Source organism: Tauraco erythrolophus, chromosome 18 (genome assembly GCF_009769465.1).
Source record: "Tauraco erythrolophus isolate bTauEry1 chromosome 18, bTauEry1.pri, whole genome shotgun sequence".
Classification (NCBI taxonomy): Eukaryota; Metazoa; Chordata; class Aves; order Musophagiformes; family Musophagidae; genus Tauraco; species Tauraco erythrolophus.
The window spans coordinates 7344808-7372406 of record NC_141482.1 but is presented as its reverse complement, the minus strand read 5'-3'; the positions used below and the strand labels follow the sequence as shown (position 1 = coordinate 7372406).

General features: G+C 46.4%; 1 protein-coding gene across 1 annotated transcript; it reads left to right on the top strand.

Annotated features, from left to right (window-relative positions):
• Window positions 1-319: 319 nt before the first annotated feature.
• SLC13A3 (solute carrier family 13 member 3) lies at window positions 320-27268 on the top strand. The gene is made up of 13 exons (XM_086622794.1): window positions 320-430; window positions 10636-10901; window positions 11263-11426; window positions 16339-16405; window positions 17132-17317; window positions 18527-18652; window positions 20989-21084; window positions 22864-22968; window positions 23978-24075; window positions 25353-25465; window positions 25828-25989; window positions 26343-26480; window positions 27083-27268. Exons 1-13 carry the CDS (start codon window positions 320-322, stop codon window positions 27266-27268), a joined length of 1818 nt encoding a protein of 605 aa, XP_086478920.1.
• The last annotated feature ends 331 nt before the right edge of the window (window positions 27269-27599 follow it).

Sequence of the window (27599 nt, the reverse complement as noted above, 5' to 3'; positions counted from 1 at the left end):
ACGGCCTGCGACACACGGATGGGATGGTCGGACGGAACGAACTCTTGCGCTGCCGGTGGTTTTTGAACCGGTTCCAAAAGGTCTCCGCTGTCGCTGAAACCCTCCGACTGCAGCAGGCGGGCGGCCGAAGCTGTCGCGACTGGGAAAATGGTGTGTGTGTGGTGGGCGATATAGGGGGCCAGTATAGCGGACGGGGGGCGGTATAGCGGGGCGGGGCGGTGTAGCGGGGCCCCTCCCGGCGGGCGGGGCGGCCGCACTCCGCTCCCGCGGGATAAAGGGGGGGCGCGGCGGTAGCGGCGGGAGCGGTGCTGGGGGCGGGATGGCGGCGCTGGGGGCGCTGGTGAAGAAGGTGTGGAGCGTCCGGCGGTTCGTGGTGCTGCTGTGCGCGCCGCTGGCGCTGGTGCCCGTGCTGCTCAGCCTGCCCGCCAAGGTACCCGCGCCCGGGCACCGGCGGGGTGGGGGTCGCTGGCGGAGGGCACGGAGCGGATGGAGAGCAGCGGTGCGGAGCACGGGCAGGCCACCGGCTGGGGCTGCCAGCCAGGGCTGGGGGCACGGAATGGGGTGCACTGAGCGGGGACGTGGATGGGGAGGCTGCAACCAGGGACACAGAGCAGCGGGCGCTAAGTAGGGCACCCCAACTGGGGGACACCAGCTGAGGCGGTCGACCAGGAGGCATAGACCATGGGTGCAGAGTGGGGACACTGGGTCGGGGCATGAACCAAGTGTGTGGATCAGTGTTACGAGCTAGGGACACAAACTGTGGGGCACGGACGAGGGGGCAAAGCCTCGGTGCCCTGTTCCACCTTGCTGCTCAGCTCTTCTCTCAGCCCCAGCAGTATTTGGCCCTCCTGAGGGTCACTGAGCTACCTGCCAGGGGTTCCCCATGAGGGGTCTGCCAAAGCCTGCAGTCTGCTGCAGCTCTTCGCTCATCTACAGCCACCATAGAGTGCAAAAGAAGGGGGTGTACTGGGGGTGTTTTGACTTTTTAGGGGGAGGAAAGGATAGGTAGTGTGAACTGTGTTTATGTTGATCGCATAGACATTGGGATGGGGAAGGAATCTATGGTTCAGAATCAACTCGAACTAAGTGGCGCTATCTAGTACTTCTTGCTGCCTTATTGTAGTTTTTATCAGTAGCCCTCAGAGGAGAGCTGGGGAAACTGAGGCAAATCAAGTCCATGGCCAGCATCACCCACCGAGGTGTTTCTAGAGCTGGGGTTGAAGGCGAGTGCCCAGGGCTGCCTGGCATTGCTGTCCCATCCCCTTCACTATGGGAGTCACACCGATTAGTGGTGTGGGCAGGGCGAGAGGGACGCTGCAGAGCTGGAGGTGACTGTGCCATGGAGGTCATGGTGCACGGCTGGGAAGCGATTCTGGAGTGGGACCTTTGGTGCTGTATCCGAAAAGGCTTTGCAAGTGAGGTATTTGTGTTGTTCTGTAGACATGGAAAAATTGGCCTCCTGGTAAGGTTTGGGCTTTGGACATGTATGTTAGGCTGCACATTAAGAAATTTGTAGCAAAATTTTGGAGACTGGAAGATTTTTGAGCTGTTCCATGTACACGGCTCTTGTGCACCAGGAGGTCCGAGCCTTGGGTAGAAATCCACGGGGCAGTGAAGTCACCGGGAAATGTTGTGCCATCGATTTCGGTATTGGCAGGATTTCACTCTTACGCTCTGAGTCAGATTAATTTGAGAATGACTTTGTTTACATCAGAAATAAGTGATGCTCGTACTTAGTGATTATAGAATGATTCAGATGCTGTAAGCACATGAAGGTGGCATTTACTTCTGCCTGTACAGTGCTTGTCAGAAGAAACCTTTGCGTTCAAGATAGCAAATAAATCTCTCAAATTAAAAAATAAATATGTAGAATGACCATTTCTTTATTTAACGACACAATGTGTTAAAAGAGAAAAATCTTCCGATTTAATCGCCCTTTTTTCTGTTTTGCATTATTGGGTGAGTTCTTAATAGGAATATACTAAATGTCTGCTTCAGAGCAGAAAGCACGTTGCACAACAGGTACTTAATTCCTTTGCAGTTTCATAAGTAGATAATTACATTTGTACACGCATTTACGGTAGCTGAACAAGTGACTTCAATTATATCTAATAGTATCTTGTTTGACTTTGGTGCTCATAAAATCGTGAGATATGGTGAGAGGGTGAGGAGACGCGCCGTACGCTTAACACAAGCTCGTGCCTGAACCGCGTGGTGGTTAATTGTGAGAATAAATCACAGATGAACCTGGCGCTGCACTGCAGGGAAATACTCAATCCAGGTGCTTTGTGTACTAGTAGAGGTGTTACACGGGCTGTGTGGAGATTTGGGTGTTCAGGAAAGAGATTTCTCCCTATGTACTGTAAAGAAAAAGCAGTCTCTGCTGGTGTCATGATGCTGTTCACACCCGCTCCACTCTTACAGTGTGCAGGTAGCACGCTCCTGGGTGCAGCCCGCAGAGACCCTCCTGCACAGGCCAGTCTGATCAATGCTGGTTTAGTAAAGAAAAACTAGTGATAGGAAAGTGGAAGTGTTTGCAGCTGAGAGGGTGAAGAGCTGACGGGCCTGCTCACCATAGCAATCTGTTCTTCATTTTCGGTGGGTGCTAAATGCATCACAGCTGGTAGCAGTGAGCCCAGCCGGTAGCTGCACTGGTCACTGTCAGAACTCCGATGCTCGCGTGACTGTTAACTCGTGCAACATTTCCAGCAAGCCCGACTGCGGCTTCACCAAATACTCTCTGAGTCTGGCATAGGGGTGAGCCTGTCGCTGAGAGCTGCTGTGGAAAATTGTATCTGTTCATGTCCAGGGGTCGGTGATTCGTCTACAGTTTCAACACAAAAGTTGTCTCTCCCTCGTTCAGCAAGAAAGGAAACTTGCTGTTGCATCAACAGGGGATTAAGTTCTGACGTCTGGAGCTTGCTGGAACTTCCCTGTGCGGAGCCTGGAGCCGCAGGGGCTGCAGGAGAGGAAGGAAACAGGTTACACTTTTAACCACGGTGTGAAAACACCAAGAGGGGGAACAGGCGAGGGATCAGCAGGTGAGGGATCTGGTGGTGGTGGAGTCTGGAAGTTATCCTGGCCCATGACGGAAAATGTGTGCCCTCAGCTGCACCACTTGGGTCAAATGGTTTATCCTAACACGGGACTTGAGTCCAGCCTTGCGCTGTCCTGGGCAGCCAGGTCGCAAGAGCTGCCTTGGATGTTCGGCGAGCTCCATCTCAGAAGGAATTCAACTGACTGGGCTGCTGCTGGTGTTACTGGGAAGCTGCCCCAAGCAGGACACCTGCAGAAAGCGGGATGGGGCAGGAGGAGCTCCTGGGTGCGGTGCAGTCATTGTAGCAACCTTGATGCTATGAAGTACTTCCCATCTGGAGCATGGGAGAGCCGGATGGGCTGGAGAGCCCCGTGTTCCTGCTGGGACGGTCAGTGTGCTGCCCTGCCGAGCATTACAGAAACTTGTAGGAGATGAGGAGCGGTGAGGCTCAGCCCTTACTAGTCTCAGGATGAGGTTTCCCTTGCGCGAAGGTGTCTTACAGGCACCTCTACAGTACTTTACCTCTGGAGATGCTAAAGTCTGTTCCCACATCATGTCAGCATTTACCTTCTCTCCACTGGGATGCTCAGCAATTTTAATCTCTCAAGGGAGTGGAGCTATATAAGGAGCCACTTGAGCTTTGGCTTCAAGGGCAATGTTTGACTTGGATCTGGAGACCGAGAAATCATGACCTAAAGTTGATAAATATAACAGAGAAGAACTAATAGGATGTAGCTTCTTGAATTAATGTGTACTTCTGAGTCACACTGTGTGGTCTGGGTGCAGTGGGTTTTCCAGTGAAACTTACATCTAGGGGACATCTCCCTTGGAGACCAAATCCTTTGAGAAAAATCATCCATCAAGTCTGGCCTTGCTTGGTGCTGGTGAACTCCAGCATCCATATCTGCAAGCCTCTATTAAAGCTCTCATCAGCTGTCACCCCGCAGTCATTCTTCTCCAGACCTCTGTGTCAGTCCCTTCACAGAGGGACAATGTCAGGGCTGGCACTGGTGCTGATGTTATATTGATAACCCTTGTTTTAATTTGATACCCTTTGTAGGTTTTGTCTGCAATCTCCTTTCTCTTAAATAGAGAAATGAAATTTCTGCTCTGTGGATGGGTTTGCTGAGACCTCAGGGTGTGCTCCCCAAACTGTGGCTGGAGCAGTGACTTGTGTCCATCACGTAAAGCTGCAGAAGGAAACGCTCTGGGTGGAGCTGCTTCCCAGGAACTGGTTCTCTGCATGAGGATCTCTGTGTCACCTCCCACTCTGGTTGCTGCTGAAATGGCTGAATGTTTGTCCCGTGAGTGGAAGTGCCTGTGACCCCCCTGCTTGGAGGTCTGTGAATGATTGCAAAGAGCTCGGGAGGGGCTGGAGGAACTGTTCTGCTGGAAGGGGCATGGGGGGCACTTTTAATGAGTTGTGCAAAGAGCTTGTTCCAACAGCTTCTAATGAACTCAATGTCTACAGCCTCTTGGCTTGGTAACAGCTGAGGCAGCCAAATCTGCTCAAAGGAGCTCTGAGCAGGCAAATAGGGCCCAGTGCCTTCAGAAAACAGACTTGACTTCCTCGGTGGCCATAGAGCAATTTAAAATTAACTTGGATGTAATGAGTCCTTCTGATTAGAACAAGGAGACTTTAGGAACTTCCAGAAGAAAAATTACATTGCTTGCACTCGAAAGCAAAGAGCATGAACAAAGGCATTGTGGGGAAAGGGAGTGATGGAAATGTAGGCAAGTGAGGTGGTGGGCTGGGAGCGCGGTGAAGGGGAGCTGGATCCTGGGCTGGAGAGCATGGCAGAAGCACAGGCGAGCAGAGAGGTAGTGGTCAGGAGAGCAGCCTGGCAGGTGAAATAAGTGATTGTAGCCTGATTATACATTTAATGCACAAAGTCCATCTCTGCTATGTATGTGCTTGGTGGTTTAGAAAAGCCAGTTTTGCAAAACTGGAAGCAATGATCAGTTAAAAGAGATGAGAGGAAGAACTTCGATGGGGAAAGTGAGATAGTAACTGGAAGTAGGGTGACTACATTTTACCACGTGCACTGTGAGCTTCAGTCTGGAGAGAGGGCAAGCCTGGCGAAGAGCAAGCTAGCACAGAGAGGATGTGGAAGCAGCAATACTTGGGGGCAAAGGGAAGTCAACAAGAGTCAATACTAATTGGAAGCTAGGAACCATAGAAAACATGAAAAGGATGTGAAAAAAATGAGGAAGAAATCCCTGGGCGGGGTATTGAGAGTGATGAATGCTGTTTAAATTGTGTGGCACAAAAGGAATCGGACCCATGGTGTTCTGTTGCCAGATGGACAATGCAGAAAAAGCTGTATTCAATGAAGCATTTTCGTACTCAGGAAAGTGCTTGTAGTACAGTCCTATATCATAAGGAGTTGTCTGATAATTAAATATTTTTATTGTGGCAGTAACTAAAGGGAAATTAGAATCCTTGAATCCAGGACTGGCTACCTTAAAATCTACAGGTTTAGGCAACTTCCGTACAAGAATTTTATAAGAGCTGCCTGAGGAGTTTTGTGAACCAATAAACCAGTTGCATTTCTACAAGCCCCAGGGTAGACAGAGATCATGGGAAAGGCTGGCCATGGGTCAGGCTGGTCTGGAGTTTCGCTTGGGAAGCAGATTCCAAAAAAGGGCTTGAGGTGGCAATGTGTAATTAGCTGAACATGGCTACCAGACTGACTACCCACAGCCAAGAGGGTTAATGTGATATTTGTGTGTATGGACATGTGAAAGTGGAGCAAGAGCAGTGAGGGTCTACCAAGCTGCTATTTGCTGAGGTTGTGGCTTTCACCAGAACGTCCTTCCAGTTTGGCTTCCATAGCTCAGAAATGGCTTTGACAAATTAGAGAAGTCTCAGAATAAGTAAAGGACTGGAAAACAGGCCATGTGATGAAAGGCTGTGGGAGCTCAACCTATTTCTTTCAAAGAATAAAAAGGCAGGGAGTAACTTGATTGCTACCTTGAAGGCACATCCATCACAAGCACAGTTTGGATAAGGGCAGCCCAGGCTAAGGCTGCATAAGGAGGAGCATATAAGAAGATGCAGAGGGTTGAAGCTGGCAGATTCAGATTATCACAACATGATTTTAACAGTGAGGTTAGTTTATCAGAGGAACAGCTTACTAAACTTGTGGTGGGTTCACCATCACTGAAAATGTTTCTTTTTTTCTAATCAAGTGTGATAGATCTATCTTAAAACCAAAACCAAACCCTGATGCTGAAATGGAGATTCAAAAGAGGAGCCCTGTTAACCTTGCACAGGGTGTCATATCATCACTCTCTGTTGTTTTAGCTCAGTCCATGAATGTTTGAAGACATAGGATCTATTACTGCCTCCAAGAGAAGATGCGAGCCTCAGACCACTGAGCCACAGAAGATTTTCTCTAAGATGACCATTTCATTTGTCATTAGTTTCCTACATGATCTTGGTCAATTTACCCACTTTCTCTGAGCTTCAGCTGTCCTGTTTATGAAATAGAGAAAATCATTCTGGTTTTCTGCCAACTACAAAATACTAGAAGGAGTTTAAATAAAAGTGTTTAATAAGCTTTATGACTTTTTAGCATGACTCCAGAGCAAAATATCTTCCCTGAAGCTCTTACAGCCTGTACCCCTGTGTTACTGGTCCCTTTCTAGCCACTCTGCAAGCAGCCAGTGGGAGCAAAACAGCTCTGCTGGCAGGAACACTGGAGAACAGGGCTTGGTTTGTGTCCAGATTACATGATGTTTGCAAGAGCTGGGTTAGTAGAAATCAGGTTCACGTATCCATCCCGCTGGAGAACTGGCAGTTGGAGTGCCATCACCGGTACTGCTGTCACAGCTGCAAAGTGAGAAGTTTGTGAGTGAGATGCTAAAAGTCACTGGTGTGTTTTTTATACTGAGTGGTTCTGAGTATCACAGACGGGATGTTCCTTTGTGATGGCAGTTAGGTAAAAGGGCTTGAAAAGCTCCAGTTCCAGCCAAAATATATACTGGGGTCCTAGAGGAGCCCTGCCACCTGCCTGCTACTTGTTTGCCTGGTCATGGGGCGGAAGGGTGATGGCACAGCCTGTGTCGGGGTGGTGAGGCTGTGATGACCATGTAATAGGCAAAGGTTGATGGAGAAAGACCAAAGCTTTGCAGTGCCAAGGCAGGGCTTCTTGGAGTGCTGGGTCTGTCTGGTGGGGAGGCTGTGGGCACTGGACAGGTGGCACTGGGCTGCCCAGGAGCCGCCTGGGGCTGGTGGAGTACGAGGTGCAGCTGAAGCTCCTGGTGTCCCCTTTTAGTGGGGTCTGGGGGCTCTTGCATGCCCGTGCCTCGGTGCTACGCCTGAGCAAACTGGTTTGCCTTGTCTGACCCATGTTCCCTGCCAGCACCTCCTTTCCCTAGGGGACCTCATCTGCCCTTCCAGGAGACCTCCTGCTCTCTCCAGCTCTCCTGCCCACAGGATACTACCCTGTGGCTCGGCTTTCTCTGCTGTGGCTCAGCAGAACCTCCAGCATGGAAAATCCCCGGTGCTTTCAGTGCAGTGAAGACAGGATCTGTGTCTGGAGGGGCAGAGGTCATTCCCAAGACTCTTGAGCAACAGGAAGGAGAGCTGCTGTAGTCCAGAGCCACTGAGCGCTTCCCTGGAAATCATTAAATGGTTATAAAATTAACCCAATCACAAGACCCATTTTAAAGTTCGTGTGTGCTACCATTTCTCCCCCTGAACTTTGATAGGCTTATTCTGAGAAAAATAAAAACAAAGCTGGAGGGAGGTGAGAGGAGCAGAAGGGTCTGACAGTGACACAGCTGAGGGACTGAAGGATAAAGATCAGACAGAGGGTGATGGTGCTGCGTGCAGCGGTCCTTAAAAGACCATTCTTCTGATGTTTGTTAGCATTTCTTGTTTGCATGCTAATCAAATTTGCTGGGAGCATTAATTAATTAACATTTGCAAGATATCTTGAAACCACAAAACATTGCAATTTTGGAGTTTGGTTCAATTTTATTAATGGTTTTAATTTATTTTTTTTTATTCCAGGGAGTACTTGCTCCAATCCAAGTTATTGTGAAGTGATCTTGTTCATTTTTTTGTTCAATGATTGTCCTATCTGAAGTGGAAAACATGTTTAATGTAGGTGCAATTTGTCCTCTTTTGGGGTAGAATAAGTTGGCTAGACAATACTACAGCTTTCTTTTCAAAGTGTTTTGCTATTGATTCATATAGGTTTCAAAATTTTGGGAAAACCTTCCATACAGTAGTTTTCTGCCCTGTTTGTTTACCCCTTGGCTTTTGATCTTGCAATGAAGATCAGTTATTAGATTCATGGTGTGTTTCATTGCAATGTTTTCTAGAACATTTTCCATACACAAGAGAATAAATATCCCATACTTATAATTAGTTTTCTAAATTGTACTTAATTTATTTCATCAAGTCAATTAAAGACTTCACTAATATGCTCTTATATCAAGGTGTTGTTAAATATTTTCAGAGGCTTTACCCCTGTAAGAGGCAAACTGTGTTTGTTTTAAAGTTCACTTTGGTGTACCTTTCCTTGCAGAAAACTGAAGAACGTTTTGCCAGTGGGAGAAAAAAATTATTTATATGGCCTTTAGAGATCAAATGGAAAGGGCTTAATGAGAGCAAAGCTGTTTCTTTGATGTATAAAAAGAACCAGAGTAAAGAGAAATTACCAGTCACCATGGGGATGAAATGACTAATCTAGTGTCCAAACATTTTAAAACATGATTCTTTATTTTTGCAAAATTTAGCTCTGCCAGGTTTGTTGTTCTGGTCCTGCTTGTTTGGAGGGAGCAAAGCTCTGGGTTCATGAAGGGTTTCCTTCACAGTATTTTGTGTGTCATTTACTGGGATCTAAGATTAGGACTACAAATGGTCTTTAAATCCAGATCTTGGGAACTTCATATGAAGTATCGGCTCTGCTGTGGTTAATGTATTAAAAAAAATCAAAGCAAATTACTCTCCGTTCTGTGGTATTCGCGTTGCCACTGAAGCGCTGGAGCTTTACTAGCAGAATTGCTTGTGCAAATGCAAAGCTTGAGTGCTAAAAGCAAATGAGAAATTCTGTCATTATGGCCAGTTTTCCAATGCTCCCTATGGATGTGTTGAACGATAGATCCGTATTAGTTTCCGTTCACGCGACTTCATGCACCCGGTGGGTGTCAGGGTGGATTCTTCTCCTTGGCTTTCTCAATAACCGTGGTTATTCCTTATCCTCGGTGTGTGGGTGTGTTGCTGAGCTGGTGTCTGCTCTGGGAGCTTGAGGACGACCGCGTTCAGCTGAGGCCTGGAGTGAATTTTTTGCAGGTGGCCAGGCAAGCTGTGGCTGTGCCATCTGTGCTGCTGCCGTGCTGCAGCTGAGACCACCTTATCCTCAAAACGCGGCTCCGTGCGGTTCCCAGCGCGCGCTGTTCCCGACCCAGCCGCGGCAAGGAGCAGAGCCATTGTCTCCCTCGCAAAAGCCCCAGCAACTGGCCCTGGGTGCTCGGGAGGAAGGTCCAAGTGGAGGGACAGAGGTGCCTTTGAGTAACAATTCAACCTGCTCAACAAGCTGGAAAAGAGAGGTAAAATAAATAGCTCCGTGGCTTCCAAATGACTCTCGGCTGTTATTTATAGCGCTGCGGGCACTCTGCCCCGTGGTCCATGACAATATCCCCGCTCAGCCCCGCCATGACTGATCCCAGCTCTGCGATGGGCTCCCCCCGGCCACCCCAGGACTGTCCCCTCCCAAGCTTGGAGCCGTTCTCCTGACTTCTTTCCATTGCTCATTATTTCGGCTGTGGCTGTCGTGACAAATGGCTTTGGTCTAGTTTGTGCCTCCTGGGCAGATGAATGAATTCCTGCCACAGTGTGGGGCTGCTGGGTTTCTGCCAACCTTGGCCGGGGCTGGGTGATGCTGGGCACTGTGAGCTCCCTGCCCTCAGGAAGCAGCGTGACACCAGGGCACTTGATTTACTGCTTTCCGTAGGCACTGAGGTGGGTTGCTGTCGAATGGTTTCTCACAGACTGCTTGGGAGACTCTGATCCAAGAAAAGAAGCCTTTCTGTGTATGTTCCTCCTCTTGCAAATGTGGGCACTCCATACATCCATCTCAAAGCTGTCTTTCCATAGACATGCAAAGCACAGTCCGTGGGAGCTGAAGAGAAAGCACAAACGTATGAAGTGTAGCAGGGTCAGATACTGGGACATCTAAGGATGGCAGCACTTGCTCTAGCAGCGGTGCCTGCTGAGGATTAGCACCTGAATTCAATGTGGACGGGCAGCTCCTAGTCTCCAGAGGTTCCTCGTGGATGGGCAGCTCCTGGTCTCCAGAGGTTCCTCGGTTGATGCCCCAGTGCACTGCCCCCCTGCAACACGTAGGAAGCTCAGGCTATCGAGGAGGATTTGGGTTTTGCTGTAGTCTGAGGGGAACGGTGTAAGTTCTGAACCCCCTACACAACGTAGGAGGGGGAAACATTGTACTTGATGGAAACAATTTGGGAGTAATACTGTATCCTTGAAGGAGTAACTGGTGTGTTTTGCTTGTCGAAGTGTCTCCAAGTGAAAAGACATCTCTGTAATGCCACATGTCTTACTTTTCCTCTCTCCTCCTTTGCAGGAAGGAAGATGTCTCTATGTGATCCTGCTGATGTCCCTGTATTGGTGCACGGAGGCTCTGCCCTTGGCTGTGACAGCTCTGCTGCCCATCGTCCTCTTTCCCTTCTTGGGGATCCTCCCATCTAACAAAGTTTGCCCACAATATTTTTTAGACACCAACTTCCTCTTCCTCAGTGGTTTAATCATGGCCTCAGCCATTGAGGAGTGGAATTTGCACCGCAGGATCGCGCTCCGGGTCCTCATGTTGGTGGGAGTCCAGCCAGCCAGGTGACTACGGGAGCAGGGGGATGTCCATGGCGGACGTGAGCCGCAGCACTCGGGAAGCGGCTCTGCTGTGGTGGGCTGTGCTGCGAGTGTCTCCCATAGCAGGGGGCTGTCCACACCCCCTTTTCTCCAGCCTGTTGAGTTTATTCAGCTGTTTGCCTTTGCTCAGAGGCCAGCAGAGCATGAGGAGAATCGTTTGGTTCAGCCCCTTATTTGTGCTCCATCCAGTTACAGGATAATCACAGAATTCCCTTTTTGCTATTGGTTTGTTATCCTTGCCCAAGCTTTTCTTCCTATAGCTATAATATATCAGAGAACTTGCCAAACTGAAGAAATTCAGCTTTTCCTTTTTTCTCTCTTCCAGACTAATTTTAGGGATGATGTTGACAACGTCTTTCCTGTCCATGTGGTTAAGTAATACTGCCTCCACTGCTATGATGCTTCCAATTGCAAATGCAATTTTAAAAAGCCTCTTTGGGGAGAAAGAGACATCTAAGGATATGAACAGGGAAAATGAAGAACACCAAGGTAATTGAGACAGGGCAGTAGTATAAGCCAGCTGAGGTCTGCCCTGCTGCTGTCAAATATGCACAAGCACCAGGTTTCTTAGCTGCAGCTTGATCTCAGTGCTGGTCCCATTTCAATACACAATTTATTGCCATGGTGGACGACTACTGGCATAACATTCCCTTTTATCCCGCCCCTTCCTCATGTCATGCAGCGGGCAATGCTTAGGAGTTGTCTGGAAAAACCAAGAGGTGGTAATGCCTAACCAACCTGCTCTGTAAACCTGCTGCTGGTTGAAGCCCAGCTCTGTGGGCACGGTGGTGGTGGGATTCTTAGGGATGCCTCGCTGCGGGGATAGCCAGAGCCAGGGAGGGCTGTAGATAGTGACAGCTCTGCGGATGAGTGCTACGTAATGGTGCGTTGCTGCAGGGACAGGCAAGGGACTGGCCAGGCAGTGAGCACAGGACAAGGGTGAGGACAATGGCTCCTCCGTGGCAGCATGCAGGGCTGTGTACTCGTGGACAGGTGGGTTTTCCTCTTGTTTTCCTATTGTTCCCCCATGAAACTGGAGCCTGAGCTGGAGGAGAAAGGGAGGACAAAGGGAAGGCTGACAGGTTAAATCTCTATTTATAAAGTGCTTGGTAGTTTCCCAGCTTGATGCTACTCCTTGGTGTTGCTCCTGAGCAGGTTGTGGACAGGCTGGGTCAGGGGTGTGCAGTCAGATAAGGTCTTCCTCCAGCCTTCTCTCTACAAGTCATTTACCAGAAGTTTGGGCTCCTGGCAGGCAGTGATGAGAAACAGCAAAACAGAAGTTAAGTCTTGAAGTCCTGTTTGCAGCTACTACTATTGTTGAAGCAGTAGTCATCGCTTCTCTTTCTTGCACTAATTAGTAATTCTTCTGCTCCTGTAATTTAAAAGCAATGACTTTTTGGTTCCCACTGTGTCCTAAGGCAGAAAAATGAGTCCCCAGAGAGGACTCAAACATGTGCATACTCTAATAAAGATACAATCAATCATTCATCACTATTGTCTAGCAATCATTAGATATTTGCACTCCAGGTTGCTTTATCACATTTGCTCTATGAATTTTTGACTGCTCGCATCTATTAAAATCAACCCCACTGACCTTCTTGCTGTGATTTCTTATTCTGTAGGAGCATTGTGTTTTGTCAGTCTGCTTTTAACCTCTTGACCCCATTCTCTGAAATGATTTGACTGTGTAGCTGTGACTGTAAATACAGCAGAGTTTGGGAACACATAAAATCAAGACCCCATTGTCCTTGATATTGGCAAGCACAAAATTAACATCCTTGGCTCACAACAGTTACAGTGGTGAGAGAAGCCAGAAAAGGCAAAGGGAGAGGCATGCAAGTAGAAGAATGAATAAAGTGATACTTCACAAATATCACGTGATGGTGTGATGATGTATTTTTCTTTTGAGGTAGAGACTTACAAAAGTAATAAATACAAGTGAAGGAGGAGTCATCTATAAAACATGCAACATCAAAATGCAGATTTTCTTGTAGAATTTTTATTTGAACTTTAGCGTCCCAAGGTAGACTCATCCTTTTCTGTAATTTTTCTGAATGGATGGGAAAAGCTGAGTTCCTTGAAGGAAGCCCTAAACCTGAAGTCAGTCAAAAGTGACGAATCTGATGTTACACCTAGGAGTAGAGACATGAAGGTGAGCTTTCTGCAGGGGGTTCCTGGCTCTTGGGTGTTGACTGCAGTCAGGGCTGGTCGCACATCTCCAAGGGGGCTGTTGCAGTTAGTTTTTTCAGACCTGATGACACCCGATGGAACGTAACGAACGTGCGTTTGAGAAAAAGGTATACTCGTTTCATAGTTTACTTAATTTTTATAATCTAACTGAATTGTAATCTGTGTTCCAGAAAAGACAGGCAGATTTATTTGTGAAGGGGACTATGTGTGGAAGCAAACTTTTACAATGGCATTTGAGAAGGTCAGTTTGCAAATCTGCTTGGATATGCTTTAATAACACTGTAGTATTGTCCAGGAGGCTAAAAAGTACTTGGGTGGCTAAAAAAATGAATTAAAAATATATGAAAGAATATGTAGCATGGAAAAGCATTTGATTTTCTGAAGAAATCTCAACAAGTGTATGAAACCAGCTTTGCGAAGGGCTTTGCTTACATGCACAGTGTCAGCATTCAAGTGATGTCTCTGATCAATTGGTCACAGGTTTTTATGGATGAGAGAACCTCAAAGTTGTAATCCCTTGTGTCCATGTGCAACCATGTGGGCAGCATGTTCTAGGTCAGTAAATATTTGCGTACTTGTGTTGTTGATAGCTAAAATTTCATGTAGTCTTTTGTTCATTTTGACACTATTGGCTACTGATGCAAGAACGCAGTTAGATGAACTTTGGCAGCTGAAGTCCCAGCTGGTTCTGGTTGATTGAAGTAGGGTTATAAACCAAATGCCAACAGGCGCTTTTCAACTTCCAGAATTTTCCTTCTGGGGGTGAGTTACGGATTTGCTACAATTCTGTCTGACATGTTCTGTCCTAAACCCAAACTGTGTGACAGGCATGTGACAAACTGGAGACCGCTGTGCTAGTGAGCCTGACAATCTCTTCTGCTCCCTGCCCACTAACCCATCATTGGCAATATTTCATTTTTTTTGAGCATCTTCAATATCTCCAGGTAAAAGTAATGAAAAAACATTTCCATCCTTTTTTTCCTACATAGAGAGTATCTTCTGCAAATTCAAGATAACCTGTCAGTGCTTGAGGTGGTTTGTTGGGTCGCAGACCTGGAAATGAGGTGGGCAATGTGCATTTTTGGGCACTGCTGCCTGGTTTGGCTGCCTAACCCCAGCCTGTGCTGGCAGGGTATGACCCCAGCACTGCTGCCTGCACCTCTCGGTGGGTGGGAATGTTCCTCCTTAGGCCTTTTCAACTTTTTAGAAGCAAAAAAAATGTCATTAAAGCCCAGCTTTTCTAGGACAAGCCTTTTTGCCTCTAGGTGTACAAGATATTTGGGTGAAATGGCCTCTGAATCCTTCTTATACTGCTCTGTGAGAGCTGTGTACAGCCAGATCCTTCCTCAGTAGTCTTTGGCCTCTTCTGACTTATGGACTTGTAACAATTTTCAACTCCTTTTTACAAGTTTCATAGGAAAAGTTTGGTGTGCTGCAACTCTGACTTTCCTTTGCACAATTGCCTTTTGTAGACCTTCCTTGAGAGGTAACTCACAGATGATCCTGGCGAGATGGGATGTGAGTTTTTGCTTAGCAGGGAAAAAGTTTGAAAAATGTGAAGAGGTGAAATGAAATATGTCTCTCTGGAGAGCCAGCATTAGGCTCGAGTGGGACGGCAGTGGTAAGAAGCCTTAGGCTAGATGCTTTGAAGGATCAACAGTCAGCCATGGGTTAATGTTCGTCCCAATTACATCCCTCTGTCACGTCACCTTCAGGATGAAAGCTCAGCATGTGTGCATCCAAGCCAATTAACTCCAATTTGGTAAATTAGTGATGTGTAAAACATGACTTTGCAAAACTCCTGGGTTCACTAAGCTGGAATGAGCTCTGTGTCTTCAGCGTACACATGAGTGAGTCCAGAGACTTTGACCACTGGCCCCTCTCCATGCACTGCTTTTGGTCTCCAGTGCATATAGGGGTAGAAGAGGATCATGGTTTGGACCGAGGAGGGGTGCAAGGAAATCTGGGGACTGGTGGGGTGGCAGTGGCAAGAAATGGGCTCTGCATGCACTGGTCCGCAGAGCCCAGGGTGGTGCAGGGATACAGACCTCTGGACCCAGAAATGTATGAAGAGCCCTAGGAAAGGCAGCAGAGCCAGCGGGTGATGGTGAAGGGCCACCTGGGCTGAAGGTGGATAAAACTCACAAGTGGTCCAGTCCTGAGGAGGACAATGGAAGATGAGGTTTATTGGCACACTTCTATTCCCAGCCTCAGGAGGTCAAACCATGAGCCAGAACTACAAATGCCACAAGCCTTAGTGTGACATCTGGTAAAAAAGATGATTGTATTGCCTTTCCATCTTTTGATTTCTGAATTCTGCTGTATGTATGTGTGTGGTAGAGTGGTGTGCACCTCCAGTTCGCTGCCAAAGACAACACTGGTTGCTCTGGTCAAAATAAGCCCTTTCCCCAAGTCCTTCTGACTCCTACTTGTGATCCGTGCGTGATGATAAAGGGGACAGTGAGACAGAGCCTGTGTAAAATATGCAGGAAGGGCCCTGGGAATTGGGTATGCAACAGAGTGCCCCCTGGGTGGCCCTAAACTTGTGTTGGGGGCTGGTCTCAGCCTGCAGAGTCTGTTGTTTATGGATGGGAATGATCCCTGCTGTTGCAGTGGATTTCAGAGGACCTAGTATGAAACCTAATCCCCAAGTGTACCCTACTTCCATCTTTAAAGAGCAAATTACAGCTTTATGGTGACTTTGCGCTAGGTGTCTACAGTGGGTAAAGTTCTCATCCCTTGGGAATGGAGCTCCAGGGCAGGGAGTTTTCCTGCTGTGCCTTGGGGAATGTGCCTTACAGATAGATCATGCCCAACAGTTTTTCTTCATAAGAATGAGCTATTGTTACCCCCCACCCCCTCCCCCCAAAAAAACCAAGCCCACCGCAAACCCATGACTTGATAAGGGACAGCCTGAAACTTCTGGTCATGTTAGAGGATCCCAGAGTCCGACTAGTGGCAGCAGTAAAAGGACCAACACCTCTGGGTGTTGGAGGAGAAGCTGGGTGCTGCCATGGGACTGGAGTGGTGGCAGGAGGAGATGGGTTTTGTTCATCCTTGCCGGGTGCTCCCAACAGTGTCCCGGTGGTGTGAGCTCACTCTTGTTTTCCCAGGCCCTCCTCTTTAAATGACAGTTGTTTCCTCTATTTGGTTCAAGGAGAATTTTCTAGATGCTTTGAACTGTTTTAAAGTCCTAATTTTTCTTTTTCAGCATCTTTACAGCAGAATAAACTTTACACTGTACCAACTGAGATGCAGTTTCTGGCAAGTACTGAGGAGTAAGTTAACTATAAAGTTTGTATTAGAGAGTTGAGAGAGAATTATCCCCCTGAGCTAGACCAAATTTTAGGAATTTGAAATTCAGTCATTGAAATGTTTTGATTATACCAAACGTCCCAATCACTAGCTGCCTGATGATAGAAACCCTCCTCTGTGTGTCCAGCATCCCTCTGCATGTCCAAATCATTGCAGAGGTTTTCCAGTCACTCTGAAATGGTAGCCAGAGGTGTCTCCTGCTGGGGAACTGTGCCTTGGTTTTCTCAGGAACATCAAATGTGTGAAGCCGGTGATGTGAAACCCACCAGGATTTACACACTGGTGATGGTCCTACTTTGATAACAACGATGAGAAGGAAGCATCTTTTCAGGAACAGATGTTGCTTTCCTCTCGGTGCTGTCAAATTTTACTTTTTTTTTTTTTTTTTATTTAGCAGTCCTGTGGACTTTATGCTGTTACAACTTGCTGAGGGGCTGGGCAAGGCATATGCACCCTCAGCTCCTATGGACGGGTGCTGAGGGTGCTCTGCCCTCTGCAAGGCTGCCGGTCCCATGTGGCAGTTCACCGAGCAGACCCCTCTGCTGCACGGAGCTGCTTAGGTGTCCTTGAGGACAGTGTTAGCTTGGATTTCTAAAAACTGGGAATTTTCCTTCTGTCAAGGCTCTGAAGCGGTTGCACTGTATTTAAACCAGGGCTTTCACCGGATTCTCTTTTGGACTATTTTAAAGCAAAGATCTGACGGAGGAGAAGGAGATTTCCAGCGATACTCTCTCAGACTTAAAGAAGGAGGAAGAATACAAAACAAATATATGGAAAGGTTTCCTCATCTCAATCCCGTATGCAGCCAGCATCGGAGGTACAGCAACGCTGACGGGCACAGCACCAAACCTCATTCTTCTGGGACAGCTGAAGAGGTATGGGAGGCCATCCTGGAGAGCCCTGTAAATCCTGAAAAAGAGACGTGTTCTCCATCCCTATAGGAAATTCCCTTCTGTGCTGAGAACTAGTTTGGAAAATTTATGCCCTTCCATAACATTTTGGGAAACTTTGTGAGCAGATGAAAGCAGAGAGTGGTTGCATCAGCCTCAGCTGTAATACGCAGGTTTCCAGCATACCCAGCCAGGCTGTCAGCCAGACCAGTGCTTATGCACCTCACCTTACTGGTGCTCTTAATCCCATTGAATTTAATGGGACTTGACTACACGCTTACAATTAACCTGGTAACTGTTTTGATGAAACAGGCTGTGTAGTGTTTTGTGTGCAATTATATCTACCGCTGTACAGTAGAAAGGAAAATAAGGAACCTGCTACTTCGGGCCTGTTTTCTTAGTCATAAAAGATGCACAGGGACAGAGATTTGTGCCATCCTGGGTGCCCACAGGTATTTCTTTGCTGGCCTCCATGAGCAGTGTGTTCAGGCTCTCCTAGGCATGTACGACAGCCCTGTGAGGTTCATGTTCAGACTCCCCAGCAGTTACCGTAGCAGGGTTTAATCCTGGGTGTTCCGGAGTATCGTTGTGTGAAAGGTTGTAGCAAGATGGGTTCGGTCTCTTCTCCCGAGTGACAAGTGGTAAGACAAGAGGAAACAGCCTCAAGTTGTGCAAGGGGAGAGTTGGATTGGATATTGGGAAAATCTCTTCACTGAAAGGGTTGTCCAGCATTGGGACGGGCTATTCAGGAAAGTGGTGGAGTCACCATCCCTGGAGGTATTTAAAAGATGTGTAGATGTGGCGTTTTGGGACATGGTTTGTGATGGACTTGGCAGTGCTAGGTTAACAGTTGGGCTCGATGATCTTAAAGGTCTTTTCCAACCTAAATGGTGCTATGATTCTATGACAGTATCAGCCCATCTGGAGAGAGATTTTCAGATCTTCTCTCGCAGGCTGGCACAGCGGGGCTGGGAGAGCTGCGGGTGGCAGGGTGGCCGTGGGGGTTGTCTGACACAACACTCCCCAAATCTCCTAATGCCCGGCTAGCTGCTAATGCACACAAAGGAACAGTTTTCAAATGCACACTGGTAAGATAGTGGGATATTTTTCTGCTGACTTCAGATGTTTGTTTACCCTTAAATTGAAGGGTTGTTTTCCCTTCTTGCATTAACTTGATTTTTCCCGTTTGCTTAGTTATTTTCCAGAATGTGATGTGGTGAACTTTGGTTCTTGGTTTATGTTTGCATTTCCTTTAATGCTGATTTTTCTTCTCCTGGGATGGCTATGGATCTCCATCCTGTATGGAGGAATTAACCTGAGGTACGTTTATATTCACTATACATATACGCAGTCTGGTTTTACCAGCATTGTGAAATACATGTTCATCACGATTCTCATACTACATCTATGATATCACCCAGGATCATCTCCTGAACAGTGGAGGGTTTCATAACTAACTTCAGGATGCTCATGCTGTAACAAGTCATCTATTTTTAAGAAACTGATATGCAACAGGAAGGTTTTAAAGATATCTCATAGTTACATGTACTTTATCTAACTGAAATACATATCTGTACAGAGTATGTATTACATATTCAGTTAAACATGCAATTTTTAAAGGTTGTTTTATGCCTGACCTGGATCTGTGGAGGTCAGTGGCAGATTTTCATTGACAGAAGGGAATGCAGGATCAAACTTTGAAGAACAGCATGAAATCTTGGTTCCCTTGGAATTAGTAGCAAAAATCTCCTAGAATTTAAAAGAGCTGGGATTTGTTCCTGGGGTGGAAACTCAGGTTTGAAACAGATTACTTCACAACAGGGCTTAATTTTAGGACAACGTATTAATTTGTAACTGAGAATAACATGTTCTTCCAGTAAATCCTTGCTGGATACATGCAACTCCTAGTGTATACTGCTTAAAATGGTTGCAGTGTTGCCATGCTGGTCCGTTCTAAGCCCTGCACACTCTTGTATGTGATAGTAACAAACTCGCAGTCCTGCTTCCTCCGTGGGCCATACAGAATTTCTAATATTTAGAAAAGTTTTTAATTGTTATTTTGAGTTAAAAATGCAAATAGAAGGGGGTAGGGGAGGAAGAGAACAGGTGTCCAAATATTTACATTGTCTCAGAGACAGGAAAAAAAATCAATGGGAAAGTTTCAATCCAGAAAATGTCAAATGCTGGTCCTTAAATTGCTCGTGGGGCTTCACGGGAGGCTCTGCGTGCTGCTGCAGGGTGCTCTGCCGCCTCGCAGCTGCTTCGACCTGCGCCGCTCCACATCGCGTGCCCGGGGTTTGCGCGGTGCAGAGCCTGAATTCCCGTGTCCTACGGTGAGGGCTGGGGCATGGCCCCAGACAATCAGGTGAGGGAAGAGGTAGCTTTACTGGCCAAAGCCCCTGGCAAAATGCAAAGTTGCTCTTGTGCTTGGAGAACGTGATGCTTTTTGTTTTGTTTGGCTCATCTCCGTCAGCACAAAGCCCAGCTTTATTGGGATAGCTGGGCCAGCACAGATCCCAGTATTCCCCAGTGGCAAGGTGCCTCGGAAGAGACATTGTGAAGCTGGATGAGTGCAACCGAGTGTCTGTGGGAGTTTGTTGGGCTACTTTGGTTGTAACGACTCGGGGATAGTGGCTGGACTTTCTGTGTGGGCAAGTGGTTGGTACAAGCAGATGGACACTCCTCTAGTAGCAGGTCGGCTTTGTTTAAATCCAAAAAGCATTAAAAGTCTTAAGTATAGGCTGACTGAGCTGAGTTGATGCTGCTGTCAATAACACCCCCTCTTAAAAATAAGGTATTAAAGGGCCAAGTATATCTATTTGAGGCTCAGGAATTCCTGAATGATCAACCATTCATCCATGTAGATATCCCTTTGCAACAATGAATGAATTAAGGGAGCACAGGCACCGCGGGGCTGGATGGATCCATCTGATTCAGAAAGTTGGGGTTTTAGGTTTGATCAAGGTCATGGGCGGGCTAAGAAACTGAGTTCAGCAGCATGAGTTGTGATGGGAGATGAGGTGCGAGACACAAATGTATCATTTGTATGCACATACTACAAAGGAGCAAACTGTGTGTGCGGTCAGCGGTCAGCGCAACCAGGCTAAGAGGCTTAGCCAGGAGCACATTAGCATTCTCAGCCAGTTAGAAATTCCTCACATTTTTGTTGATCCTCAGCAGCATCCTGGGATCACCCAGGAAATTGCAAGTGACTTGAGAAGTGAAGGGACGCATTCATTTTCTATGTCACCCTCTTCCTAGTTATTCTGCTCAAGTAGGTGCTGCTAGAGATGAGGAAATCTTGCAGTGCTGAGACTTTCTTTTGGCAAACACAGCCCATGCTGGAGGAAACAGTTCAGAATATAAAAGAGAGGAAACTTCCTAACCTCTGCAGGGTCTCTTTTGTATGAATGCAGAGAGATAGGATATATATAATAGGGCCTTATTGCCTGTATCTGCACCACAGACCTTCATCATCAGTCTTTGTGACCTGAAGACGATACATACTGAGGCATCAGAGATGTGTATCTCTTTGAAACTTGCAGAGCAGGCACTGGAGTGCATCATGTGTGCGTATGCTGCAGTAGTAAATGCAGAATTTGCTATGTGTCAGTTATGTTAGAGGCATGTAAAGATACAACTGTGTTTCTTGACAGGGGCTGGAGAACAAAAAAGTCAAATATAAGAGTGGATGCAGAAGCTCGAGCCAGAGAAGTGATAAAGGAGGACTATCAGAAACTGGGTCCAACAAAGTGAGTCATAAAGTTGAGACTGAAATGAAAAAGAAATTAAATGGGTTGGAAATGTCCTGTCTTAAGAATGGGGAACTGAATGAAATGGAGTTTTTTAGAAGAAAATGAAAAAGATGTTTCCACTCAGAGTGTTTGTAACCTGCTGAAGTTTGCTTTTTGCGTGCTCCAGCCTCTCTACCTTCACTAACAGGAATAGTTGCAAATAGCAGCTTGTACTTGAAGCTTCTCAAGAACAAAGTTTGTATTATAGAGCGAATTCATGCTGGGTTGTTTAATTACTGTTTGTAATTTTTCTGCTCCAGGAACAAAAACAATCCTGTGTGCGTTATGTACTAACCAACACAGGCTGAATTTTGAAGGTTTGTGCATACCTGTTGTGCAAAGCAGGGGGCATTTTCTAAGAAGGCTGATGAATCATATGATAGATATGAATCATATGGATTGTGAATCTACTTTAAGAAAGTCTAACAGCTGCTCTAAGAAAGTGTACGGAAAGAAGTCAGATCCATGTCATGGAATACATTATGTTTTCTGAGTAACTCCTTCAACTGTATTAGTCAGGTGAAGAAAGAACAAGACTCTTTCAGCTTCTTATTGTAGTTTCTCAAAGGTCTTGTCTTCTGGAAAAACCTTGATGCAAAGTGCAATGATAGGGATCATATTTTGGAGAAAGAAACATGAGTTTTAGACTTACAAGAAATGCCAAAAAAGGGAGAAGCAGGAAAAATTGAGTGCTCCAAGAATCAAACACTAGGTATGTCCAACCAGCCACTGATATTCTGGGCAACCAGGGCTAGAGAGGTTTTTAAAACTGTAGGTCCTAACCTTAAATGATCTGTGTTTCTCCGTCTGAAAAATAATATTTTCATACTCACAGCAATGCTGTGAAGACTCAGTGATGTTTGTGTCATGCTATCAACATTGTAATTGTTGTTGTCATTTGGAAAATGGAGTGGTTCTTCAAAGGCAATTGTCTGTGCCTGTGCTGTAAATGAAAGAAATTGGTTTATTTGTTCCACTCAGTACATTATCGAGCAGCCTGCAAAATGTCTCTGAAAGTATCAAAGTCCCACTTTGAGGTCTAGGAGTGAGAAAGTCCATTAAGCTGCGCTCTACAAATTTGATTAGCAACCCCGTAACTTAAAATCAATGCAAGTGGCCTCTTCGCAATGGTTTAAATGCCCTTTCTTGTGCTCCGAGAGCTTTTAAACAGTGTTTTGAGGGCCTGTCTTGGTTAAATCTTGACTCCACCAGAAGTGATACTTAGGGAATGATACTGCCGTTTACCCTGCTGTTTATGTCTGAGGGATACTGTTTAGGTTTTGACCTTGAAATTTTCTCCTGCTGTCTCATATATGATTTGAATCTCAGCTGTTCTTTTACACTGCTTAAACTGGAGTGAGGCCGTGCCAGGCTGGCTGGCCGTGCCTGAGGGGCATCCCAGAGGGCAGTGGTGAGCGGAAGGACCATGAGAAGCTGCTTGGCCCTTCCTCTCTGCCACCGCCAGAGGGTCAACCTTGTGTATTCCCGTTGTGACGTCTGGTCTGGGCGTTCCTGATGCCCATCTTGTCTCCCCTTAATGTCTTCCAATACAAGATAATTGCTGGCAAATATCAATATTAGCAAATAGATTTACAGACTATTCTGATGTTTCATTGTAGTTATTTTTAGAAAACCAGCCTAACTTCTCACCCAAGCTGCTGCAGCCTGAGCTCAATACTTGTCCTAGCTTGGATCCACCCCCTTAGCACATTTTAACTGCATTTCTTGTCATCTTAGGTTTGCAGAACAGGCAATTTTCTTCTTCTTCTGCATATTTGCGATCATGCTTTTCTCCAGGGATCCCAAATTCATTCCAGGTTGGGCAAGCTTGTTTGCACCAGGGTAAGATTTTATTTTCATTCTGCTGTCACATTTTTCAAAAGCATTTCCAAGTTGTTGACTTTCCTGGATTTCTGATTGCATTGCTTAACACTATTACTCAGGTTTCCTGGAATAAATTCAACTGATCTTTAAGTAGCAGTGCCAGTTTTGTTGTTTCTGTCTCCTGGAGGAGGCACATGAAGCCCGGTTGGAAGTTGGCATATGTCTATCTGAGGCCATTCCCAGGGTTTTAATGTTGGAAATGCTGTTCATAGGTACAGTTACAGTGAAATACTGAATTCTTTATGCAATCCACTGATTTCACTTGAGGTCTGGAGACTGAAGAGTAATGGCAGGAGCTGAGCCCCAGTGCTAGCTTGTCTGTTCGGCAACTTTGTCTCTCTTGTGACATCCATACCTTGGGAAGCTGAACTAATATGGCAGCTGGGGAATGCTAAAGCACAGAGAGGGTGTTGTTATTTCTTAGCAGAAGGGACCATCGTAATGTTTTAAAATAAAACCCTAGCTTAATAAATGATTCCTTAATACAACAAAGTAGTTATGGACTTTTTCTTTGTCAGTTAATAGCTCCTTACAATCAGACACGTGCTGAAACTCTTTACTGGATGGACCTTGCCTTTCGCCTTAAGGTCTGAGCATTTTGCAAAGGGCTCATATAAATAAGATGGTCTGGGCTCTCCCTCTCTTCCTCTCTGCAATGGGCTGAGGAAACTTGTCCTCGCAACCCCTCCTGGACTGACCACGACTCTGCAAACAGAACAGCCAGACCATCAGTGTGGTGGGGATTAGCTCTTGGTTCTTACGTTTGTAGGGCAGCTTTCCTAGGGGTTCACAGCCCATTGTAGAAATACAGCTCGACAGGGAATTAAAAAGAAAAGAACTGTGAACAACAAGTGTTGTTCAAACCCGATGGAAATTTGTAATCTTCTTTGGTAAATCCTTGTTCTCATAAACTTTGTAATTCTGCAGCCTTGTACTTCTTACAAGTGTTTCTGCTGCTTTTGGACAGGTTTATCTCAGATGCAGTTACGGGAACCACCATTGTGATTATATTGTTCTTCTTCCCTTCACAAAAGCCTTCCTTCAGGTGGTGGTTTGACTTGAAAGGTGAGTAGGAGACCCCTCCGCGCAGGACTGTGCCCTTGCCTGTGCTCTGGGAGGGCAGGCACGGAGCAAGAGCCAAGACTATCCCTTCTTGGACCTGCACCAGCCCACAGCAGCCGCGGTGGCCGTCTGGAGCAGTGTGGTTTGAAGGTTCAATTTGATCCTACAGAGACTTTTTTTCTGAAGAGATTTAGCAGTCACTATGCTGCTGCCAATTGCAGGAATGACTCAATTGCTCATGTAGCTGTCAGAGATGATGCCATGGTGGGTTGAAGTGAACTGAAGTCCATGTTGATTTACTGTAGCAGACCTGATTGTGAAATAGAGGTTTGGTTGCTGACTCACCAACAGCTTCTGTCCCTCAGGCAAGAGCATGAACCTCTCTGAGAGGGCAGAGTTGGGCCAGTTGCTCATAGTCAGAAATAGGGGCCCTTCTTCACTTCCTAGAATGATTTAGAATTTAAACTCCTAAAACCCAAACTCTCCAGCAGGTTTAGGTACCAGGAGTCTTTAGAGGTCTTGGATCTGTCCTCTTGAAGTAGCAGTGAGATACAAATTTTAATTCGTAAGCCGCCTGGCATAAGAGATGGTCTGAATGTGGAGATGCAGCTGATGAAGGCCATTCCTGGATGGTGCAACACCACCTGGGATCTGTGGGAACAAAATACCGGCTGCTGCCATTGGTCTGAGTCATGCACATTTCGTTGTGTTGTCCATATGCAGGAAGGTGGTTAATCAGGCCTCCTCTGGGTAAAATACAAGTGCCCTTGTTCAACAGAAAATTACAGTCCCATTAGTGCGTCCTTCCATATGACAGAGCTCACTTCATCACGTATTAAGAGATGGCTTTTAGGGCAGATGAGCTTTTTGCTGTAAAACTCGCCGGCTATTGAACAGCAAGTGGAAAATTAATAACATCTTCATAATTCAAATGGTAGAAAGTTTCCTCCTTCCACAGACTCCCATATGTTGAAGACAACATTTGTATCTGTTACAGAGAGAAAATTAACCCGATATTAAATATTCCCTCAAGGAAGCCTCAAAGAAGACTTGAAGTGCTAGAATTTATTTTCTTTTCCTATTTTTTAAAGACATGAAATTAAGTTAAATGATCTTTTAATTGTCTAGCTTAAGAGACTCCATATGTATATTTTATCAGCAACTCGTGGTGAGTGAGCTTCAGCACTGATGTCAGGCTCATGATGTCATTCTGTCAGATGATGACTGACATGCTCCTCTGCGGGTGGGTGTTTGACAAGGGGAGTTTTCTCTTCATCTAGCACCAAACACTGAGACACAGCCCTTGCTGACTTGGAAGAAGGCCCAAGAGACGGTGCCCTGGAACATCATCTTGCTGCTTGGAGGAGGCTTTGCCATGGCAAAAGGCTGTGAGGTGAGGCCCCACTGCAGATGCCACGTTGCAGTCATCCTGTCGAACTTAGTTGGATTTTATCAGGGTGTCACTTGGGATTCTCATGTAGCTCTGGGAAATTTGCATCTGTGGGGTCACAACACTTAAAGGACATGTTTCTCAGCTCCAAGTGACAACAATGCAGAGCAGATAACTAAGGAGGTTAAGACATCTCGTGACTCCTTTCAAACTGCTTCCTGTTAAAGAGCCTGAGGACACTGCACATGGGCGCTTGTTCCGGTCAGTGAAGGTCGTATGTAATTTGCAGTTCTAGGAGAGGATCAGTTCACGTGCAGGGATGCAGGAGCTCCGCTCTCTAGCTTGTTTGCTCTCCTTTTCTGCAGGAGTCTGGTTTGTCTGTCTGGATAGGAGGCCGTCTGCATCCTTTGGAGGGTGTACCACCGGCCGTGGCTGTCATCCTCATCACGACTGTCATCGCCTTATTCACGGAGTTTGCCAGCAACACAGCCACTATTATCATCTTTCTGCCTGTCTTGGCAGAGCTGGTAAGGTAGTCCCGTGGCAAGACCAGCTGCTCCTCTGCTCCCCTCCTCGCCCAGCCCCTTGGATGGGCAGGTTTGTGTCATGTCTGTGCTGGGACAGGCACCATAATAGTTCTGCTGCTCCTGGGCTTTAGGTGCTTTGAAATCCTTGGCAGTAACAAAGCAAGTACCTGTAGCGTAACGTGGACACTGAAGGATAATAATCCTTCAGATGTTGTTGTCAAGATACATGGTTGTTTATCGCAGAGTGTGGGATAGGGCTCTGCACAGTGCACTAGCTATTTGCATTCTTTGATATATCTGCCTATGGCTCCAAATCTCCAAAGTACAGTATCTGTTCCTTTCTGTTTTTCAAGGCCATTCGTCTGAAGGTAAATCCCCTCTATTTAATGATACCAGGAACTATAGGATGCTCCTACGCATTCATGCTGCCGGTCTCAACACCTCCTAACTCAATCGCATTTTCTTCTGGACACTTGTTGGTCAAGGATATGGTAAGTTCTTTTAGATACAGAAAATGCTGGAAACAGTCAGAGTGGAGTGTTTAAAAAAGGAGTTTTCAGTAGTTTTACCAGTTTGACACGTACTAAAGTGAAAAGACAGATGTCTAAGACTGTTCTCAGCAGTGTTTGAAGGCACAGGCATATAGAAGGAGCATGTATGAAGTCTGGCCCTGTGAAATTTGGAGCCACTGTTGCTTCAAATGGTGATAAAGCTGGTCTTGAATGTGCTCAATGTCTCCCAGACCCTACTCCTGTTCCTGCCAGTGTCAGCAGCTCAACTTTCATTGGTTTCTGGGTGCAGGAAAAGTTCCCCCATGCAGAGAAATAAAGCTTAGGAGTAAAATTAGGCTCAGTCCCAGTTCCTGTTCACATTCCTGAGGCTAAACAGATGTTAATGTTTTTGATGGATCAAAGCTCGGTGAGCATCTGCAGAATGGCCTTTGTGGCTTAAGAAAGCCTGCTTAAGATGTTGCTAATATTAACGGCAATTAAGCCTTCCATTTTTATAATGTTTACGTTCAAATAGCTCCATGCTTCACATGCTGTAGATGTCCAGTCTAAACTCAACAGTTGTCTTTGTATTTCTTTTGTAGGCAAGAACTGGGTTGCTCATGAATCTTATGGGAGTTCTGCTTCTTAGCTTGGCTATGAACACATGGGCCAAGAGCATCTTCCAGCTGGGGACCTTCCCTGCATGGGCCAACATCCATGCAGAAAATGCCACCTCAATCTTGACAGATGTTGAAAATGTCACTTTAAGTGCACTAAATAAAATATGAACAAAGCCACCCCGGGGAAGGACTCACTCACTTAGGATTTGGGCACTGGAATCGTCAGAGCATGCACAGGAGGAAAGCTGTGTGGCTGCTCACACTATATAGGACCCTCCGGTTTAATTTTATTTTTAGAAATACTGGTCAGTGTTACAACATCCATTTGTTATTTTCGCTGAAGATCTTTCTCCACCTTCCACAGGTACCAATCAGACTCTCCCAGAGTCCATCTGCCGTAGGTGGTTGTTAACTGGACAACCTTGTAAGCGTCAAGAATCTTTGGGCAGATGCCTCTCCCCCCATGAACACTAGCTAGCTTTGCTGCTCTAGCTTCTGA